The sequence below is a fragment of the Mirounga leonina genome, unplaced genomic scaffold (assembly GCF_011800145.1).
Source record: "Mirounga leonina isolate KUSES-001 unplaced genomic scaffold, KU_Mleo_1.0 Mir_93, whole genome shotgun sequence".
Taxonomy (NCBI): Eukaryota; Metazoa; Chordata; class Mammalia; order Carnivora; family Phocidae; genus Mirounga; species Mirounga leonina.
In genome coordinates, this window is record NW_023270854.1 from 13,830,090 (window position 1) to 13,852,702 (window position 22,613).

The 22,613-nt window shown below is 33.1% G+C and overlaps 1 protein-coding gene across 6 annotated transcripts in view; it reads right to left on the reverse strand.

Moving 5' to 3' along the window:
• The window catches only part of RELCH (RAB11 binding and LisH domain, coiled-coil and HEAT repeat containing), a 112,282-nt gene that overhangs the window by 66,217 nt on the left and 23,452 nt on the right, over positions 1–22,613 (reverse strand). For 4 of the 6 annotated variants that reach the window (XM_034996072.1, XM_034996070.1, XM_034996068.1 and 1 more), the window contains exons 2-11: positions 21,129–21,218; positions 13,313–13,384; positions 13,146–13,201; positions 12,931–13,044; positions 10,505–10,708; positions 10,308–10,399; positions 9,437–9,721; positions 6,522–6,597; positions 5,174–5,269; positions 5,003–5,026 (exon numbers count right to left, since the gene is read on the reverse strand). In XM_034996072.1, the coding sequence (XP_034851963.1) occupies positions 5,003–5,026; positions 5,174–5,269; positions 6,522–6,597; positions 9,437–9,721; positions 10,308–10,399; positions 10,505–10,708; positions 12,931–13,044; positions 13,146–13,201; positions 13,313–13,384; positions 21,129–21,218 (1,109 nt within the window). The remainder of the gene's footprint in view (positions 1–5,002; positions 5,027–5,173; positions 5,270–6,521; positions 6,598–9,436; positions 9,722–10,307; positions 10,400–10,504; positions 10,709–12,930; positions 13,045–13,145; positions 13,202–13,312; positions 13,385–21,128; positions 21,219–22,613) is intronic. The other 2 variants (XM_034996073.1, XM_034996071.1) reach the window with 1 other exon arrangement.

Below are 22,613 nucleotides of genomic sequence, written 5' to 3' on the forward strand. Positions count from 1 at the left end.
AAATACTTTTAAAAAAGATTACCATTACTTAACAGTAGATAGGAGGAAATTTTTTTTCACTTTTTATTATCTCTGAAATTGGGGTACACCTTATAATGGAGAATGATATAATTTCATTGGAATTCCTCTTTCGTAAAGGTACATAATTGTTACAATTAATGGCATCTTAGATTTGAAATATTACGGTATGTTAAATTTAGAAAACGCAATAATTATGACCTAAAGATTGAATGAGGTTGTTACTTTTCTTTTAAAAAACAAAAACAAATAACACATCTTTATTCACTGTGCTTTCCACTTTTATAAAAAAATAGTAAGTTTAATTTATTAGATAGCTTTAATTAACCTTTATGTCACTCCCTTTAAGAGAATGGGTCAAAAAAATAATTAAATGGATCATAAAGAGCATTCTTTTCTTTTTTATTGTTTAGGTATATTCCTTATTGTTTAAAAATATTTATAAAATCATGTTTGATATCAATTGTCTTCTATTTAACTTTTCATAATTAGTAAAGGCAATACTGGTTTGTCAAACTTTCATTTTAATTATATATATGAAAGTATATACTGGCACATCACGTAAAATCTCTCTTACTGAGTGTGCCCAATAAAGTTTGAAAAACACTAATTTAAAACATGTTTAAAAGACTATAAAAAGACTAGATATTTTGCAGCCTTAAGAACAAGAAAGTTCTTTATATACTGACCTAGAAAGATACAAAAATATAATGTTACATGGAAAAAAAGCAAAGTAAAGAATAGTACATAGGAGTGTAGTACTTTGTGTAAGTCATGGAAGAAAGATCATATATTTGAGTTTGCTTACATGCACAAAATATTTCTGAAAAAATACAGTGCAGTTCTATAATATTTGGAAACTTCAATATCCTAGTTTCAATAATGGATACACCACTAAACAGATCAGTAAGGAAACAGAGGACCTGAACACCATAAAATAATTAAATCTAATAGACATTTATAAAACACTCACTCTGACAACAGCAAAAGATATATTTTTCTCAAGTGTACATGGAACATTCTCAAGAATAGACCGGATGTTAGGCCAGACAATTCTCAGTAGTATATATATATATATATATATATATCTCTTAGGAATTTTTAGATGCAAAACTGTGCAAAAAAATACTAACACCAAATCCAACAACACATTAAAAGGATTATACACTGTGACCAAGTGGGATTTGTCCCAGGAATGCAAGGGTAGTTCAATATTTGAAAAATCAATAACGTATTATACTATATCAATGGAACGAAGGGAAAATAATTATCATCTCAATTGATGCAGAAAAAGCATCTGACAGAATTCAACATCCCTTCATGATAAAAACACTGCAAAATAGGAAAAGAAGAAAACTTCCTTAATCCATACCCAGTACCATATTCAATGGTGAAAAACTGAAAGCTTTCCCCATAAAATCAGGAATAAGACAAAAATATCTGCTTTCTCAAAACACTGCTATTCAACATTGTACTGTAAGCCCTGGCCAGAGAAATTAAGCAAGAGAAAGAAATAAAAGCCATCCAAAACTGGAAAGTTAGAAGCAAAACTCTATTTGCAGATAATGTTATTCCAGATAAAGAAAATCACATTATAATCCACAAAAAAACTACTAGAACCAATTTAACTAATTCAGTAAAGTTGCAAGGTAAGAGATTACCACACAAATATCAGTTCTGTTTCTATAAATCAGCAATGAACAATCTGAAAGGAAATTAAGGGGAAAATTCCATTTACAATACCATCCAAAACAATGAAATACCTAAGAATAAATTAAAACAAGTGAAGAAAAAAAAAAGTAACAAAAGGGGCACCTAGGTGGCTCAGTAGGTTAAATGTCACTCTTGGTTTGGGTTCAGGCTGTGATCTCATGGGTTGAGGGATCATGCCCAGCGTTAGGCTCTGTGCTCAGCAAGGAGTTTGCCTGAAAGAGTCTCTCCCTTTGCCTCTATCCCACCCATACATGCACCCTCTTTCTCTCTAAAATAAATAAATAAACCTTTAAAAAAACTAAAAGGAAGTGAAGGATTAGACATAGAAAACTACAAAACAATGCTGAAAGCAATTAAAGACATAAATAAATGAAAAGAATCCCATGTTCATGAGTTGGAAGAATTACTGCCGTTAGAATGGCAGTACTCCTTGGGTGCTTGGGTGGCTCAGACGGTTAGACTTCTGCCTTCAGCTCTGGTCATGATCCTGGAGTCCAGGGATTGAGCCTTGCATCAGGCTCCCTGCTCAGTGGGGAGTCTGCTTCTCCCTGTCCCTCACCTCCTCTCTCTCTCACAAATAAATAAAATCTTAAAAAAAAAAAAAAAAAAAGGAATGGCAGTACTCCCTAAAGTGATCTATAAATTCAAGGCAATTCTTATCAAAATTTCTATGATCTTTACTGCAGAATGAAAGTAGAGTATCAAATTCCTATGGAACTGCAAGGGGCCTTGAATAGGTAAACAATATTGAAAAAGAAAAAAAAGAGAATTCATACTTCCCAATTTCAAAACTTAGTGCAAAGCTACAGTAATCAAAATAGTGTGGTTCATACAGGCATAGGCTAAAGACCAAAAGAACAGAACTGAGAGTCTAGAAATAAATCCAAACATCTGCAGACAACTGATTTCTGACAAAGGTGCCGTGACTATTCAGTGGGGAAACATTTCAAGAAATAGTGCTGGGACAACTGGACAATCACACAAAAAGAATAAAACTGGACCCCTGCCTCACTCCATATACAGATACAAAATGTATCAACGACCTATATATAAGAGCTAAAGCTATAAAACTATTAGAAGTAAGCATAGGGGATAAATCTTGGCTTCAGACTTGGCAATAGATTCTTAGATTTGACACCAAAAACACAAGCAACAAAAGAAAAACATTTAAATGTCCATCAAAGGACATTTTCAAAAATGTGAAAAGACAAGCTATCAAATGGAAGGAAATATTTGCAAATCATATATAAAATAAGGGTTTAATATCCAGAATTGTAAGAACTCTTACAACTCAAAAACAAAGACAACCTAATTAAAAAATGGGCAAAAGACTTACTAAAAACTATAACATTTATTGCATGTGGAAGAGTGGCTTAGGGACAGGGGAAGAGTTTTTGTTGTTTATCTTTTTATATTTAAAAAGAAGCTAAACCATGTAAATGTGTTACTTAATCAAAACCTTAAATCATGTTTCTAATGATTTATTTATTTATTTAACCAGCTAGGATATTACTACGACCAGTTTACTGAAGGACATTTTAATTGTATTTACATATTAATAAAAGGCTTATCCTGATAAAAGATTATATAAAACTTGAAAAATAAGAAAAAATCAAAATATTAATCCTTTAATCACAAGACCTTTTTAAAAATTCATATTTAAGGAATTAAGGTAAAATATTAAATAAAAGTAATCTAATATCAAAGCATGAAATGAAATAAACGTTTTGTCCTTTCATGCCCTGGGATTGGTTTCAAACCAAACCATTATTTACCAATTTAGTTTCAAGAGAATACAACTTTGATATATTATAAATGGTAAATTTTCTGATAAAATAGAGTAATGTACAAATACATAAAGATAAACGATCACTTCTTCATGAAATTATAAGTATATAGTTTTTAAATACAAAAAACTTAAAATCAGCCATAAAAGTAAACATCATACCACAAACGAAATGTGTGTATGTATAAATATATATGGCTTCATATATATTTATATATGTAACGTATCTGATTACTGATGATGCAAATTTATAAATACTTCATGCAGTACAATCAGATTTTAGTGGTAGAATCTTTTATGATAAAAAAAGGGAAAATTAAAATAAGGCTTAAACTGCATCTCATAACAATTAGGTTTCTGTGCTATTTTAAAGATTATATTAAGGAAACATAGTAAAAGGGATGCAAACATTAATGCATTGCATGGATTATGTTACAAGCTAAAAAAGGAAAAGAAGCTCAAACACCATTCTGCCAGGCAGACCTGCAAAACAATCTGAAATTGGACACTGATCCTTCAAGATATAGGAATCTTCCACAGTTATTGATATCGCACAACTATTTTTATATATTAGGTAAAATAAAGCCACCAGTAAGAAAACAGTCTTAAATCTTTTCTTAAATTCAAAACACCTATAGGAGTAAAAATTTTTAACGTAAGTTTTACATGTAAGTTTCTACAAGTAAGTTTTCTTGAGGATCAGTACAAATTTCTTGTGCTAAACGGATAATTAAGGATAAGCTTTATATGGGTTTTGCCAATGCATTGTGTACCTATCATACTGTAGGTCCCAAGAATTATGATTGAAATCAGTGGTAAATATTAAGAATATAATAGAAGACTTATAGGATATATTCTAAAATATTTTTACCCCGTTTTTTGTAAAAAATTTTGTGAATTAGAAGTCGTTTTTATAAATTGAATAATTCAAATAAATTATTAAACTTGGTTACAAATAAATCACCCACTGTCATTTAAATTAGATTATAGATAACTTTTTATTACATAAATATAACTCTAAAGATAACTCCTTACAGTATGGCTCATAACAGAGGCTACTGTATTTTAGATATTTTAAGCATCTGTCAATAACAGAGTTAACTATGAGAAAAGCAAAAGAAGGTACTTTCAAAAGTTATTGTCAATACTATAACTATCCTATCATCGTAAGACAAGTGTGATTATTGACAAACAAATATAATAAAACTAACATTTATAATAGGTCACTACAAGTATATTTAGGAAAAAAGTTACATTATTAGTCCCGGTTAATTTTCAATACAAAGAGGATCTATTTTTGAATACTTATCAAGCATATCATATCAAGAACAGAGATAAAATAAATTAGTTAACTGGTAATGTAAAAAACGGACAGTATTTATGGCACATAAATGGACCTACAGTAATAGTTAGTGTTGCAGAAGCTAATGATGCTTTAAGCAAAACTGGAAAAACATGAATACCATGCAGTTTTACTGAACTCACCTGACAGAGGTGTAAAACCATTCTCTAGGAGCAGAGATGCATGCACAAAAGTAAGAATATGATTGCAAGTAATAGACTTTAACAAAATAAAAATATAACACTAAACTTCAAAGTGACAGAAAATGGACAACATGATGAGATTACTGGGATGAAAACCCTTCTGTGTCTCACCTCTCTCTTTGCCAACAGTACATTAGGAACAATGTGTGGCAGGCAGCGCCCCAGCATTAACATAACGCTTTTCTCACTATCTGCAATCCGAGACACCTAGGAAACCAAAGAATTAATAAATGATGACAGTGTAGAACTTCCATGAATGATGGTTCTTGAAGTTCATGCTTTAGACCCTGCCACCTCTGCCCATCCAAAATTCCATCTTCTGATGGTAATGGTAATAACAAGGACATCCCCATCAACAACAAGAACTGTGGTCTCATGTAGGATAAACATTTCTGTAAGCATGAAATGGGTTGAAAACACCAGGAAGAAGCAAGCGTGAATCAGAGGAGCCCTACTAGGCTGCAGTTCTGGGAACAACTACGGATAACACAGGACTGACATAGCTTCAGTGGTTTTTCTTTTATTCTTGAAAAGATGCCCTACATAGCTTTAATCTTTGCCTATGGCAATCAAATTGTTGAGTTTGTAGAGCGAAGCTGTGTACAGGAGGAGGCCCGGAGGCTGACCCAGTCTTGCTGTGAGGATTGCCAGAAATGTATTCAAACCATCCGTTAGCTCTTTCATATTAGCAATGACATTGTGAAACTGAAGCCCACAAGAGGTCGAGTGGAATCAACCACAAAACAACAACTAAAAAGGGGAGAAGTGAGTATTAAGATAGAAAAAAATAACAAAATACCCTGTCAGGATGAGCCTCCAATAATTACAAAGCACTTGAGGAAAACAAATCTGAGAACTAACAAACTCAGCAATCAAAGATAACCACTCCTGGGGCACCTGGGTGGCTCAGTCAGTTAAGAATCTGCTTTCAGCCCAGGTCATGATCTCAGGGCTCTGGGATGGAGCCTAGCGTCGTCTAGCGTCATGGGGCTCCCTACTCAGTGGGGAGTCTGCTTCTTGGTCTCCCTCTGCCCCTCCACACCACTTGTGCTCTCTCTCTCTCAAATAAATAAACTCTTAAAAAAAAAAAAAGATAACCACTCCTAATGAAGTAAAAATAATGGAGTAATCTAAAAATAACCAAAATATAAACAATATGTACACTTACACTGGTTTCCAAATTATACCAAAAAGAGGCATATTACTGTATGTCAGACATAACAAATTAAAAATAGACTTCAAAAAGTCACTTTGATACTAAACAAAACTTTAATCCAAAGGACAGAAATAATCAAATACCTTTTTAAAAGTTTAAAATTCTAGGAATTATTTTTTAGAGCATTATTTTAAAAAATAGATATTTATTTGAAATGGAGTCTTATCACAGCTGTTTTTGGATGAGATACTAAGAAAAACCAAATATTTTAAGAAAGTTCCAAGAATATATGATATAATTTACCTCTGATCCTAAACGACTATCTGCTGACATTCGACAAAAAGAGAGTAGAGCTTGGTGGAAAGCAGGAGACAATTTCCTAGAAGAAAAATTGGACGAAAAGGGGAGAGTACCAAACAGTTACCACTGGCATTTAGGAGAAGGTAAGCTGCATGTTATAACTACTATACCTGCATTAATCGTGCCCCACAAACGCTAAATGGATTTTTCAGCCACCAATGACTTGAAGGATACTTCACTAGAGAATTACACAGGGGAAAAAATTAGCAATAACTGATTTTAAAAAAGTTTAATGATATGTGAATGAACAGCCGTAATGTCAACAGATCAAACCTGAAATGTAGAACAGGTCAATGATTACAGAAAGTATTTGCAAAATCTGAAATGAGGACTTTTTTCTCCCTAATTCTCTCTGGTCCCAGAAAGGTAAACAGTGGATACAAAGTTGCTGACAGGAATTAAAGTTTTGCAGACCTCTCTAATGATAATGATAAACCTTAATAATAGAAATCCACAAAAAACAGGTAAAAATTAAAGATAAATGAAGCAGAGGCTCAGTCAACATTCACGGCATATTGTAAAGAAAGTATATTTTTTTTGTAACTGAAAATATTAGCTTATTTATGTTTAAAAAACGAGGTTAAAACATTTGTATCTCTAAAACGACACTAGTTTTTATGTAGTAGTATTCATAAAATATGACTATGAGTTGTGCTTTATGTGTTCAATCCACAAAGAAAAGAGCTAACACTAAAAGTTACAAAACAGAGGTTATTTAGTATAGTATACACTACAAAGTGGCATTCAGTGATTTCTGTGATCACAGGGAGTAATGTACCAAAGCTTGAGTCTATTTGCTCATCTATTTCCTCCTCCCATATTCTTTCAGTGGAACAGCCATGATCCATCTAATCAACCAACCCAGAAACCACAAATCAGCCTTTATTTTTCCCTTTCATTTCACCCCAAATCCAATCAAGCTTTTACCTTCTAACTATCTTAAATTCTACCTACTTCTTTCTAATACAAGTCAGGCCTTAACCATTTCTTACCTGGATTCTTCCAAAAGACACCCTATTAGTCTTCTTTCCTCCCGTCTTGCTACCCTCCAATCATCTCTACCTTAGAGGATTCTTTCTAAAACTTAGATACCTACCATGTCCCAGCTCTCTAAAATGAGTTAACATGACTTACATGACTTAGTCTTTGATTAAACCTTACTAAATTCTTCTTAGTTCCCCAAAACGTGTGGCATTCTCCTAGCACATGCTATCCTCCATTACTGGGAACACTCTGCCTCCTACCTCTTTGTTTGGTTAACTCCTATTTAGTCGTCATGCCTCAGGTTAGACACTTCTTCCCTGAAAACTTCCCTGTTCTGATGACTAGCTTAGGTGCCCTGATTGTGTGTTTCCAAAGCAAGGTGAACTTCTCTTATATTACCATTTTTCATACTTTATTACGATTGTCTGATTGTTGGTCTCTCTCATACTATAATGTTTGTGACTGAAGGGATTACTGCATGTTTTGCCTTCCAGTATATTCCTTGTTAACACTGCCTAGCACATAGTTAAGAGCTAAAAAAATTAGTTGAACAAATTTAACAACCACGTTTCTCCAGAAAGTAGCTTTGCATACCAAAAGAGATATATGGAAGTACTCCTAAACACTAAAGAACTATTACAAATGCCATTATTGTTGAGTATCATAACATAGATTTTTATGACTCTATCTTATCCATACTAGAAAAAATGCAACTTGAAGACTGGGCCGTATCTATTTCAACTCTGTAACCTCCCCAATACCTAAAGAAAAATATGGCTAGTAGGTATACAAAAAGTTGTGGCTCATCAGTGGAAAGATTTGCTTTAAAAAAAAAAAATCAAATACTTCTTACTAATAACGAGTGCCTCTAAGTCTAAAAGAAATCAGTCATACTTTCCTATTATATCCCAACACTAGGTGTAATATCCCTCTGTTTAATACAAGGAGGAAGTATGACTTGTGGCTCAGAATTGCACTACAGAATGTTTGTGAGTATGAAATAAGTTAGGATACAGAAAGAATTTAGAACTAAAATATAAAAAAGAACACAGTAGATATTCCTTTCTTAAAATGATTTACAACCTAAAAGTTGTTTAAATTATATTTTTTCTCCACTAGAAAAATCTGATCTTAAAGGGCAAGTACCACTGTTACCTCATCTGATTTCAATCACTGAGACAGACCCAATAAAAATTAAGTAAATGAATCAAGAGAATACTAATAATACAGTATTAGTAATGGAAGCAGACACAGGAAAAAGGACTAGGAGCAGAAACAATTCCCCTATTGACATTGGTAACTATGCAGTACCAAAATCTTCTACTGAGTCTGTTAATGACTGAACAGAGAAAAGGTAAAAATCACTGGCTTTAGGGGTGCCTGGGTGGCTAGTCGGCTGAGTGTCCGACTCTTGGTTTTGGCTCAGGTCGTGATCTCAGGATTGTGAGATGGAGCCCTGCATTGGCTCTGCACTCCTCAGGGAGTCTGCTTCATATTCGCTCTCCCTCTTCCTCTGCCTCTCCCGATTGTGCATGTGCGCTCTCCTTCTCTCTCTCAAATAAAATAAATCTTTAAAAAAAAATCACTGGTTACAGGAGTTTACAGCACACAGAACATACATATTATTTTATGGGTTTAAGTACTTTGCTAAGCTAGAAGCTACCCCATTTATGTTTTAATTCTCTTTAATGTAATTGAACTTAATAATTACTTTGTGATATGTTTTTGAGACATGTACCTTGCTATGTGTTAAGTTCATGCCAAATGTAAAAATTCATACATCTGACCTGCAAAATAAGAAATGAAGCTCTTCCAGTTTGGCAAGGTATTAAATAGCTGAAAGATGCATTTCAAAACATAGGCTGCATACTAACCTGTTAGGTTTATCAAAATGGACTATGTTTTTACTTGATGGAGAAGAAGATGGCATTTCTTCTTTTTCTCTCCTAGGGACAGAATTTGGGAAATTCTCTTTAGGAATAGTGGAATCAACTTCATCTGATTTTGAAAGATGGATATCTTGGTCTTTTTGCTTGTCTGAGCTATTTATAACTGGATTTTGTCCACTGTCTTCAGAGTCCTTATGATCCAAAGAAGGCTGAACAGAGTCACAAACTACTGGGATGGTGAAGTGTTCGTTTTTGAGGAAATCCATTTCACTGTAGAAAGAAAGAGAAATTATCAGAGAACAACTATATTCTTAAAACTTTGGCAATAGCATAAACCTCATACTAGGTTTCATGCATTAAAAGTAAAACATATTAATAGAAAATTGTTTGGCAACTGATTTAAGCTTTTCTGTACTACATAAAGGAATGCTTCATATACCTAAAAGTATAACTACAAACTCTTACTAATGAAGCATAAAAATGACCTTATAAACTTTGAATTGGCATTTAGCCTTCTTTTCTGTATTTGCACAATGGGAATAATTTCATCTAACCCACAGGATTATAATAAGAATTAAATGAAATAATCAGTGGGAAATATTTACAACATTAGTGTGAAGGAGTTATTTTATTAATACTGACACAACCATTGGGAACCAATTACATGATTATTACTTTTTTTGTGGAAAAAGAACATATTAAATATTTAAAACAATTATAAGACTTTCTTTCAGAAGTATTAGAATATGAAAAATTATGTCTTACAACTGAAATATTATTTTATATATTTATATAATCTGTTAAGTTTCTTTAAAAACTTTAAGAGGCTTTTTAGAAATGATGATTAAGTACTAACCTTTCAAGTCTTCTGATTTGCTCCATCAAAGACCATTTCTCACTATTTAATAAACTAATTTTATCTTCTAATTTCTGTACTAGCAAGGAGTTCTAAAATCAAAATGGGAGAAAAACAGAAACTCAAGATCTCATAGCATGCTTTTACACAATTTAAATACTTCTAGTGGACTTGACTAGTTAGTTAATATTGCTCACCTCTACAATCTGAGGAGTTTCAAGGCTTGGAGGAAGGCTGCCTAAAACTGGTGTAAGAGCCTCTAATTCATCTTCTTCCACACCACTGGCCACATCCACAAGATCTTTCCCAGCCACTTGATGATTTCCAAAATCTCGGTAGAGCTGCAGTAAGTCTGGAGGTTTTGGAATGTTTAATCCTACATCATCCCAGAGTTCAAAATCCTAAAAGATAAATAATAATATTTTTAAAAACTATGAAGAAATTTTATCCTGCATTTTTGAGATTCATTTTATTCCTTATAGTTAATATCTTGAAAACCTAACACAATCATAATTTTGTTGTAAATTCAAAGTGTATGTTCCAAGTGAGAAAACAACATCATTGTTAAACTTACTTTACATCTTCCACTGTATATGATATTATTCTTGTAAGTTTCCTGATACTCTAGGTAAACAGGTTTAACTGTCTTAGATGTTAAAATGTTACACATACAATCTTGTTATTAAGTCTCTCAAAAATGCAAACTCTTAACCTTCAAGATTGTGTTAACTTTCAAGCTTGTAAAACATAAATATTTGCATGAAGTCATACAACATGTCCACATTAAGAAAATCTTAGTTTATAAGTTTACCCATTATTTATAAGTAAACTAATTGATGGCATTAATTTTGTTCTTCCTTTCTTTATTATTCTAACCTATATATATTTAGTGTAATCTCTGGTGGGTAAGCAAGCAATTTAATCTGTTTGCCGTCTTGTGATAGCTGTTTGAATCTAATTTATATTATTAAAAATGCTTCTTACAATTTTCAGAATCCAAATGGCTATTCTTCGATTTGTTGTGTATGAAACATTCTCTTGAATTCAATCTAATACAATTCTATTACTAACGTACAAAAAGGCATAGCACCTCAAGCATTCCATGAGCAAAGATTTTTTGAAGAGCTTTATAAAATTCCAGAGTAATTAATCACACACAAATATATTGTCCTACCATTCTCTTTCTCTAATACATCAAAATTTAGTATTAATTTGATATCTTGTAACTTATTTATTTATAATTTATTTGGGAAACCCTCTTTGAGAAACTATGGCATATTCATTTGAATGTTCTAAATGTAACATTCTTACTCCTTTGAAGCTTTATTTTTTTTTTAAGATTTTATTTATTTGAGAGAGAGACAAAGCGAGAGAAGGAACACAAGCAGGGGGAGTGGGAGAGGGAGAAGCAGGCTTCCAGCTGAGCAGGGAGCCCGATGCAGGGCTCGATCCCAGGACCCTGGGATCATGACCTGAGCCGAAGGCAGATGCTTAACCACTGAGCCACTCAGGTGTCCCTTTGAAGCTTTATTTGAATAATGAGAATACCCATTATTGAGGCTTAAATCTGAGGCAAATATAAGGCAGGTATTAAAAATGGGGGCTTTGGAGAAATTGGACCCAAGATGAAATTCGTATCTGTCTCTGTTTATCACTGTTATAAATTAATTTGAAACTTAAACAGGTCATCTGTATAATGGATATAATACTCACCTCTTAGGGTTTTTATAAGGATAAAATAAAATGTATATTAAGATCTTAACACAGTGCTTGGCCTACAACAAGAACTAAACAAACTTAAGCTTTTTAAAAAAGTTATTAAATGACTATTACACATATTATTCAAATGTCCATTTATCTAACTATATTCATCAAACATTTATTAGATATCTGCTGTGTGCTTAGAAAAAGGAATAAAATATTGTCTCCACTCAGGGGCTTTCACAGTTCAAGTGAGGACATAAACAGGTACTCTTAGTATTATAGATATTATAATTAAAGAGCTGTCAAGAATTCAGAGAAAGGAGTCAATTTCTGTCTTGAGGTAGAAGGAAAGATTTTGGAAAGGTGATGACCTGTGCACTCTCTTGGAAAAGGTTTAGGTATTTATAAGGCACAAGGCAATGAAGGGATAAGGGAACTAATTATTTGAGAGACAAGGGGAAGAATGAACAAAAGCACAAAACCCTGAAGGAATCAGATATGTTGAGGGGGATGCAAGCCCTTCTGTTTGGCAAGATTATAATGAATAGGCAAAAGATAATATTGGAGAGGCAGGTGGAGGATAAGCTAAAAAGAAAGTTGAGAGTGCTTATAAATTTAGAATTGATAAGGAAGGAGTTAAAGCAGTAGGTAGGAGAGATGCATGACATGAAAACGGAGAGATTTAGAAGGCGGAGATACAGATGTAGTGGGAGTAAGACAGTGACAAAATTGAGTGTGGCAATGGGAGCATGACCAAAAGAATACCAGACTGCATGGGCAGAGAAGTGTTTGGTAACTAGCGTTACAGAATTTTACCGTATGTAGGACTTAAAAAATTAAAGAAACTAGATAAAAAAGAAAATAAATAGATTACAAGTTAAAAAGGAAACAAATCACTGTCAAAAAAAAAAAATTGTACCTGATCATCATTTTCATCTGAAAAGGTTATTGATGTAAGCTTGTAGTTATTCTTCAATAAAAATTCATTGACTAAGAAGTTTAGAGCTCTCTTTTCAAGAGGTTTGATTGGTTCCTACAGGCAAAATAAAAGATACAATACTGTAAGTTTCCTTCCTTTAATACTTGTGCTACCATTTTATGTGGAAGATACTTTTAGTTCTGTCATTCACCCACCTGAATTTCAGGACTTGATTTGTAATTTTTTCGTTCCTGTAAAGGAACTTCGTGTTCTGGTGGAAGAAAATATAAATAACACTTTACTATTTTACATTTGAAAATATTTCAGCTACTTCTACATTGTCAAAGTAGAAAAAGTCTCAAAAAAGTTTTATGTACACCACCTGCAGCCTTTGTCAGGTTGGCTCGGAGGGCCTGAATGGTCTCCTTGGCTTTCCGTAGTTCAAACTCCAGGACTGGACAGGGATTTGGAATAAACACACACAGGCATCCAACCAAGAAAAGGGAAACAAAATTAAAAAATAAAAAGCAAGGATGGGTATGAAAAAAAAATACAATTTGTATTGAAAACAGAAAGCATGCAATCTTTATGAAATTTGTGAACGCATGCAGCAGAGTTGGTTTGCAAGCAAACTGGTGAATGTTTTCCATAGTTTTAGAATTCAGGGGACTGCTGATCCAATGTTCTAGCTGTCTGACAGGGAATAGCTCTATTTAAAAATAAAATCTATGGCATACTCTCATTTAGGTAAATAAAAATACTGGTAATCTGGATGCTTGTACTTCACTCAGTGTAGGTAAGAAAATGCAATGGAATATTTTCAGGTGACATAATTTTAGGGGAAAAGACAAAAATTTAGATCAAGTCCAAGCAAATATACTTAAAGAAAACCTTAGTATTAAAAAAGAAAAAGTATTTTTAAATGCATTATCTAGAATATTGTTATAAATCAATATACAGAAACATTAGTGAATATATCCCTTCATTAAGATATTGAAGAAACATGGCTTAAATATTTAAAAATGTTGGGATGGCTTTAAGTTTTTCTACAAACAAAGTTATGTTATCTACAAACAAGCATAGATATGTTAAATACATATCTCAAAAAATGTTCCTATGGTTTTAGGTTTCATTTAAAGCCAAAGGGTTGAAACAGTTTGTTCTTTCATTTCTATTTAAGACCATCCTAAAGTAAATGATTTGTACAATTCTAAAAGTATAGTACCTAAGAATACTAAGTAAAATTAAATAGGATTTCAATGTTTCTGATAACTTTCCAAATAGATAATCTCTTCATGATAAGAGATACTAACTAGTGAAACTCAACGACTTCTCTTGTTACTGATAAGATAAACGTGAATACTGAGGAAACATTTTTAAAGCTCTTTAAAATGTTTCACCACGATCAAGATTTAACTAGATGTGTCTTAACTGGGAACTTTCTTTAAAATATATAAATATTGCTCTGAAGAAAAAGCAAGCTTAGCTGTGGGGGGAAAGCCATTTCCATGAAGTAAAGCTCTGGGAAAATTAAGTGATCTTTGTCACAACTGGATATTAAACAAAATTATGGTATTTAAATAGTTCTGCATAACAACTAGCAAATTAAAAAATTTAAAGATGGCAATTTTTTCCTGATTGACTAATAAACAGAAAAAAGAAGATGGCGAATGAGATGCTATCAGAGACAATAAAGCTATAAAAATACATGGAAAAATTAGGATTCACTCAGTTTGCATATTTTCATTAAAAACTGAAGATGTAATTGAATCACATCTAGTACATGAAGGCCAGTTATTTTGATGCACAGAACTTCACTGCAGCAACAGGAAGGCACAACTAAAAGTCAGATGACATGTATGTTACGATTTCTTTTTTGGTAGTTAGCAATGCTGATCTGCAAACATTTCTGTGCAACAAAGTTAAAACATTTTCCCTAAAACTTACACTTCTGGAAACAGAGTTTGTGTTTAAAGTCAGACTGCACACATTCAGTGTGTAAGTACAAAATAGGTTTACTTTTTTTTTTCTAATTTCAAAGCTTTAGGTAACTGATTTTGATCTAAAAATATTTAACCATACCTTAGGTAAAATCAGTATACGTATTATGCTTTCAGTATCACTTACAATTTACTAAGACATATTACAGAACAATTGCAGATCAGAAATGCCTGCGCCAGAATGATAGAAATATGAAAAAAAATAAATTAAAAAAAGGGTTAAAACACAAACTGTGAAAAACTCAAATTCAATTGGTGAAAAGTTTAGGTGACTAAGAGCAAAACATTGAATGATCAAGGCACAGAAAGCCAGAAAAACCCATGTCAGACGGCAAGAATTTATATTTTTATGCACATCCACAAATACATTGTCAAATGTCACTAAAAATTACCAATGCTTTGAAAAGATAGTGCTTATCAAAATGAATTCACTCTGCTGCATGTTTCTTAATATACAATATAGACTTTAAAAGACAAAGGCATATCGTTGAAGCTCTATAGCACATCTCTATAAAGGCACAGTATGATCAAGTAATTACAATTACATGAGAAAGTTTCACAAGAAAGGTCTGAACAGCTATATTCACACATGCATGAATTTGTCTCTTCTTTATTAAAAAATATTGGATTAAAGCTCAAAATTAATTATCCTGTAAAGAGATACATTGTACCAAACAATCTCCAAGTATTTTTTGAATATTTTAATTTTTCATAAAAATGTTTGAGGATGTGTATGTTTGTAAAAAAACAAAAACAAAAAAACACCGTAGGAACCAACTACCCACCTCTTCACTACCTCAATCCTCTACTAATAGTCTAACCCTACTGACGGCAATTTTATTGGAATTAAACTAATAACTGCAAAGATGTAGGTATATTCTAATATTATATATTACAGTCTTACCAAAATAATTAATGATTTTCAGTATGAGCATCTCTAGATTGGTTGAAATTGTTATTTTCCAACAGGGGTTGGAATATTGGTATTCTATCAGAGGTACCTGAGTGTTTAAAGATCATGTTCTCATGCCTTTACATGAAAGGTAAAGTGTTAAATTTCAAAGCAGAAAAAAATATCAATCCCTTGTGGCCCCAATCAATATATCACTGTATTATCTTGAAATATTTGCTAGTCTTTGATCATCTTGGCACAAAACTCAAAACATTATTTTGGAAAATTTTTTCCATAACTGACATGACTCTGATCAGAGTTAAGTACTTTTTTATTGCTATTCCTGTTCATTGTTGAAGAGTTTAAATCAACAGGGCTGAGTCAAGGTCCTTGCCAGAGTGGACATGAAACCATCTTCTTTCAAGTCAGAATTTCCTGGATTTTTTTTTTCTGACTATAAAGTGATTTGACTTCATAATAAAATACCACTTCCCCATTTTTTAATATTTATTTTATTATCCCAGGAACAGGTCTAAGAAATAGGAAAATTCTTTTAAGATTGTAAGTTAGAATAGAAATCTATTCCTAAAAATGATATTAAAAGCCTAAGACGGTAACATTAACACCCCTCCTGGGTTTAGACTTCTTCCTGCCTATTATAGACTTCAGAAAGGAATACAACTGTTAGGCATGTGAGTAGATAGTGAAAAATAAATGAATGGAAGCAAGAAGCAATCTCTATTTATAGACATTTAGTTTTCTATATTCATCTTAGTGGGGGGAAAAAAATCCTCTTCCCCAAACCTTAAAAGAAAAAAAAAATCTTATTACTGTCCTTCCTGCTCAGGTTCTCTTACAGATTCCTCTATCACTCATCTCAAAGCTGGTGTTTTTCAGGGTACCATCTTGGCCCTTTTCTTACCCTACATACCCCACCGGGATGATATCCAGCCTTATGGTTTTAACTTTGACAAGTACTCTGAAGATTCAAAAATCTTTAAACATTTTCCCAAAGATACAGACCTACCTAATTATCTCTAGGACATGCCCACCTGAGTGTCTCATAAGTTTTGAATTTGATCTATATGAATTTCATCATCTTCCTCTCAAATCTGCTTCCTCCTGCAGCCTCTCTCCACTAATGGCACCACTATCTATGCAGATACCCAAACAGGAAACCTGGAAAATACTCTTCACTTATCCCTTGTGCTTACTCAGTCCACATTAATTAAATGTCCAAGCCATATATTCCAACCCTTGAGTAACCCCCTACTAAAAAACCGTTCATCTCAATTGTCTCTGCAATTACCCTAGTTCAGACCTTTATGATTTATCACCTAAATTATAACACCCTTCAGCCATATTAAAAGCTTGTTGCCTTTAAAGCCTTGTTTGGACATCTACCTCACTTAAAATCATAAAGATTTAAGTAAGGCTCAAAACAAGAAAAACAAACAAAAAAACAAACAAACAAAAAACCTACTAATTTATACTAAGTACAAATATCTGTACTAGGGGAGAAATACATCAGGAATCTGGATATGTATGTTGCAGGCCAATAGCAAAGAGATGAGAGGGCTATTGATGCTGCTTCTTAATCATTGGACAGGCCAGGTTATTTCTCAGGCAAAAATCTGAAAGTCATTTTAGAATGTCTACTAGATTATGTAAGCTTTATAGAGGCTTCATGTGTCTATTTTGTTGATTATTGTTAACAGAACAGCTTAATACCTTGAGTACTGAATAAACACTCAACAAATATTAATTGAATAAGTGGATATTCAGAGACTCTGATGATAAAAGACAGATCATGTAAAATGGAGACAGGGTTATAGGTGGTCCCAAAATTAACAAGGTCCTTACCACCGTTTCTAAAGTACTGTACATTTATTTATATTACAGATACAGACATTTTTCAGGACAAATTTCTTGAGAGTGGAAACTTTATTTCATGTTTCTATATCTAGTACCTAACACATAGCAGATGCTCAGAATGTCTAAAATAAATTTTTAAAAAATAGCAATCCCAATATTTAGAATATGCATGTCCCTTGCTATCTTTAAGAGAACTTGAAAATTTAAGAGGTGCTCTGTACATGCACCAAGTAACACTAGATTTCTTTAATAACACACAGAAAGTTCAGTTAGGTTAAGCTGAATTTGGTTTGGTGTCTACCACTTTTTAAATCATTTTTATATGAAAATTTACACTTCTAAATTCAGAAATGGAAAATATTTAAAATGAAAAGCTTTTTAAAAATTTACTTCTTTTAAAAGAAAATGACTATGTTGAAATAGTCCTGTATGGGAAAGACACAATTTGGCTATCTACCCACAGGAATGTACAGATGGGTCAAAGCTACAGGCTGGTACTAAAAGATATATTGTGGGCTCTGGAATAACAACTTATGTGTTCATATCCTGATCCCTTATCATATGGAGGCTACTGGGCAAATCTGTCAATCGTGGTGAGCCTCAGTTTCCTGATGCATAAAATAAGGATATCATGACCTACTCTTCAGAACTGTTAACAAGATTAAATATTTTATACAAAGCACCCCAGCACAGTGCCTGACACAGAGTAGATGCTCAATAAACATCAGTTCATTTAGAGATGTTTTCCTCTTTGAAGGAAAACCTATGTAGACTTGATAAAAGAACCAGATTTTTAAATTTGGGAAAAAGATGGTAAGAATGATGCTGAAAACATAGTATCTATTTGTCTTATAAACAGCAGCCCCTGAATAAAGGTTGAAGCAGACCCTACATCTACGTGGTGGGACAATGGTCTCAATCAATACCTGTGTTATCTATAATCTCCCTCTGCCCAAGACAGGTACAGAAAAATTTAATAAAGAAATTTCTATTCTTTCCTAGTGAGGTTTACAGGTGATCCAATCACAGATGACAGGATCTTTTCTGGATTATTGGTCTTTAGATAAGCTTTTAAGTTACTACCAATGGTTAGCAAAGAGCCACAAATCTTTTTAGAAATGGGAATTGTGATTAATTGAAACTTTTTCATAAAGTTTCGCCCACATATCACACGTTTGATTCAATTACAGGCTATGGTACAAGAGTGCTAAAAAGTAATTCTCTTGTAGTAATATATATTTTCCTTCCCTTTTCCAATGAAGATAAAAGTGTTTATTTACATATTAGCACTGTATAATGATCAAAAATTACTTTATCTCCCCAAACCTAGAGACAGAATATAATCTTTAGATTAAAAATATAAGGTCAAAACCACCACGTATTTATAACATTTCATTCTTAGGTATGCTTGGTTATAACATTTTGCTTTTATATCAATAATGTTTCCCCGAAGTAGAAACACTAAAATACCTAAATAACAAGAATAATGAACCTCTTAAGTCTGATTAAATCTAAAATTTAGGTTTTCAAATGGAAATTAAAGGAAAGAAAATAATTATGTGATCTCTTTTGGTTAAGAGTTACTTTCTAATTATATAACCGTCTGAACAGTAATACAATATATAAAACCAGATATATTTGGTTAGTCTAATAAACTACCATATATTTAATATTAACATATAACATATCTAATATCTAACATATACAACATAATTATATAACATAATGCAACTTAACAAATGATAAAATAAGCAGGATAAATTAGTCCTAAAATTATTCAAATAATTTCCATCTAATTTGTTAATTTTGAGATAAAACTGATGTGATTTACTGTTTGATACAAGTCAATAAATAATGCTTATGACTAAATCATGATTTGATATAGGGAGCCACATTAAACTCTTCCAATGATTTCCCCATTCAACTGATATCACTATTATTTACACTGTTGAATCCTCTCTTAGCTTCTGCTGAAATAAAAAGTTACATCATTTTTTGTCTAACTCATACAATACCATTTGAGATTTAAAATTATTCAATATTTCTATTCTTGAGCAATGAATGAAAATCATATATTGAAATGTCATTTTTAATCAGGTCAAACCTAGTCCTTCCTGCTATGACATACTATATGGCACAGTCAGTTGTGGGCTCTGTTGCTGGGCTATCTGCATTTGAATTTGAATTCTAGCCTTGCCACTGAAGTCTTAAATAATCCCTCTGAGTGTCTCAGTCTCCTGGGGAGGAGAGGATGATGACAACTCTATAAGTCATTGAGTTAATACACATTTAGAATGGTGATTAGAATAGAGCAAGTGCTACATAAAAATTAGTACTCACTTTTATTCATAATGACCACGACAGGTAAACATTAGGTAGACTGTAACAACCTTGTCCCAGTAAATGGAAGAAAAATTCAACAGTTGGTCAAGAAAGTAATTCACATTATGGGTACTCCCTGATACCATATTGCCCCCACGGGCCCCATCTGTCCCATGTGGCATCCCTCCTGCTCCAGGAGTGCCCACCATTCTGGTGGATATCAAACTACCTAACTGATGTCTGTCTGCTTTCCCCATCTAAGAGCCAATGTCCTATGAAAACTACAATTCCTGTAAAGCACTCAATAATTTCTTCAATTACAGATAGCCACAGCTTTGAAGCACCTGACAAGTACGAAACAGCTGACACTAAAGGAGCCAGGGCTGCTACACTGAATTTCCAGGGTGGACCTGGACAGAATCTAACTGGCTTCATTAGATGTGGGCAGAACAGGTGAAAGGTGGAGAGGGGAGGACAGGAGATTGGTATGAATAACCAAGCATTTAGAAAGAATGTCGGTCTTCTAATTGGAATAAGCAAGGTCCTGGAGGGCCCTGCTGTACCAAGTATTAACTCTTTATTTTCTGGCTTATAGGAAAGCCAAGGGAAATTTTTGGAGAGATGCTGTGATGGCTAGGGAGCACTCAGAGGTCTCAAGACAAAGTTTTATACACCAGCCAGCACAGAAGTTTTTCAACCAATTTTTATAATCAGTAGTGTTGTGTTGATATACAACACCTAAATTATCAGCCCAGGTTTGGAAGATCAAAGGAATGAGAAAGACAAGGTCCAACTAACTTTGTACTAAAGCTATGGCTAACTTAAACCTGCTTTACACCAGTTAGAGAACTACATGGTTGTAAACTGTTCGTCACAAGCAGAACTCAGCAAATTTTAGGTATGCATAACCAGAAACTCACCCCACAACTGGAAGAGGAAGTTGAGGGTTCAGATGTTCCTTGTAGCCAATAAATTAGTAACATAACTTTGTGTAATAACTACATAATTATATTCACATACCAAATTGTAGAAGGAAGAGAATTCCTCAAGTCACTTTATTATTTCTTGAATGTCAAAGAATCCAAATCTGTCTTTACAATGTTACTCACCTGCCACTCTCTCATCTGTTTCCCTGTTACCGTCATCTGAATATCTTGCAAAGTCTAAAGAATCAAGAGTACTGATGCTCCCAGCTCGATCTGTAATAATGAGAAAAATAAAAGAAACTTATTTTTAATTGTCAAGATAAAACATTGGAAATCATTTCCATTATTATTTTCAGTTTATAAAACTATGATTCTAAATTCTACTAAAACAATAAACTAAGATAAAAATGCCCACACCAACTAAGCTACTTTAAAACAACTCAAGTTTCCCTGCCCAAATCTCTGGCTAATTCCTGAACAATGCACACACAGGGCAAACTGCAACCTGTCCAGCTCAAGATGAAAAAACCCAAAACAAACAAAAACAACCTGAAATGAAATTTGAGCTACTGAGTGTTCGCAGACTGAATTCAAGAAAATAATTTCTTATGAAAAAACACAACACTGTTTGAAAAAATAGAACAGAACCCTGTCTCCAAACATGACACACATTTGTCCACCTTACAGTCCAAACTACTTGATACACAAGAACCAGTAAAATGCAACCCAGTCTCAAGACTAAACACAATCAATAGGGACCAACACGAAGATAATCTAGATGTTAGAATCAGTAGACCAAGTTTTTAAAATAACTATTAAAACTATGCTTAGTAGACTAAAATTTTAAAATAACTACTAAGGGGCTCCTGGGTGGCTCAGGGGTTAAGCGACTCCCTTTGGCTTAGGTCATGATCCTGGGGTCCTGGAATCGAACCCCACGTCAGGCTCCCTGCTCAAGCCTGCTTCTCCCTCTCCTGCTCCCCCTGCTTGTGCTCTCTCTCTCTCCCCCACCCTCTGTCAAATAAATAAAATCTTTAAAAATAAAATAACTACTAAAACTATGCTCAGTGAAGTAAAGGAATATGTGCACAGAATGAAAGAAAGGAGAAAATCTTAGCAGAAAAACAGAGACTATAAAAATACTAATGGAAACTCTTAAAGAAAATTACCTGAAATTTAAAATTCTCTAAACAGTTTAAAAACAAAATGGAAATAACTGAGGAAGGAGTTGGTGATTTTCAAGATAGATTAATAGAAACTATCCAAACTCAAGAACAGAGAGAAAAAAAGATTGAAAAAAAATTAACAGAGCCTCAGGGACCCATGGAACAATAGCAAAAGATCTGACATATGTGAATTGGAGTCAACAATAGGTAAGACAAGAGATGGAACAGATACAAATTCAAGAAGCTCAAAGAACACAGAACAGAAATTTAGGCACATAATCAAATTGCTGAAAACCAAAAATGAAAAGAAAATATTAAAAGCAGCCAGAGAAAAACAGTATTTTACATATAGGGGAACAGTAATTTGAATGACTGCTGACTTCTCATAAAAACTCCAAAGGCACCCAGGTAGGAAAGAAAGAAGTAAAACTATTTCTATTTTAAATATAAAAAAACTAGGAATCCACTAAAAGATAAACAGACCTAAGAAATAAGTTTATCA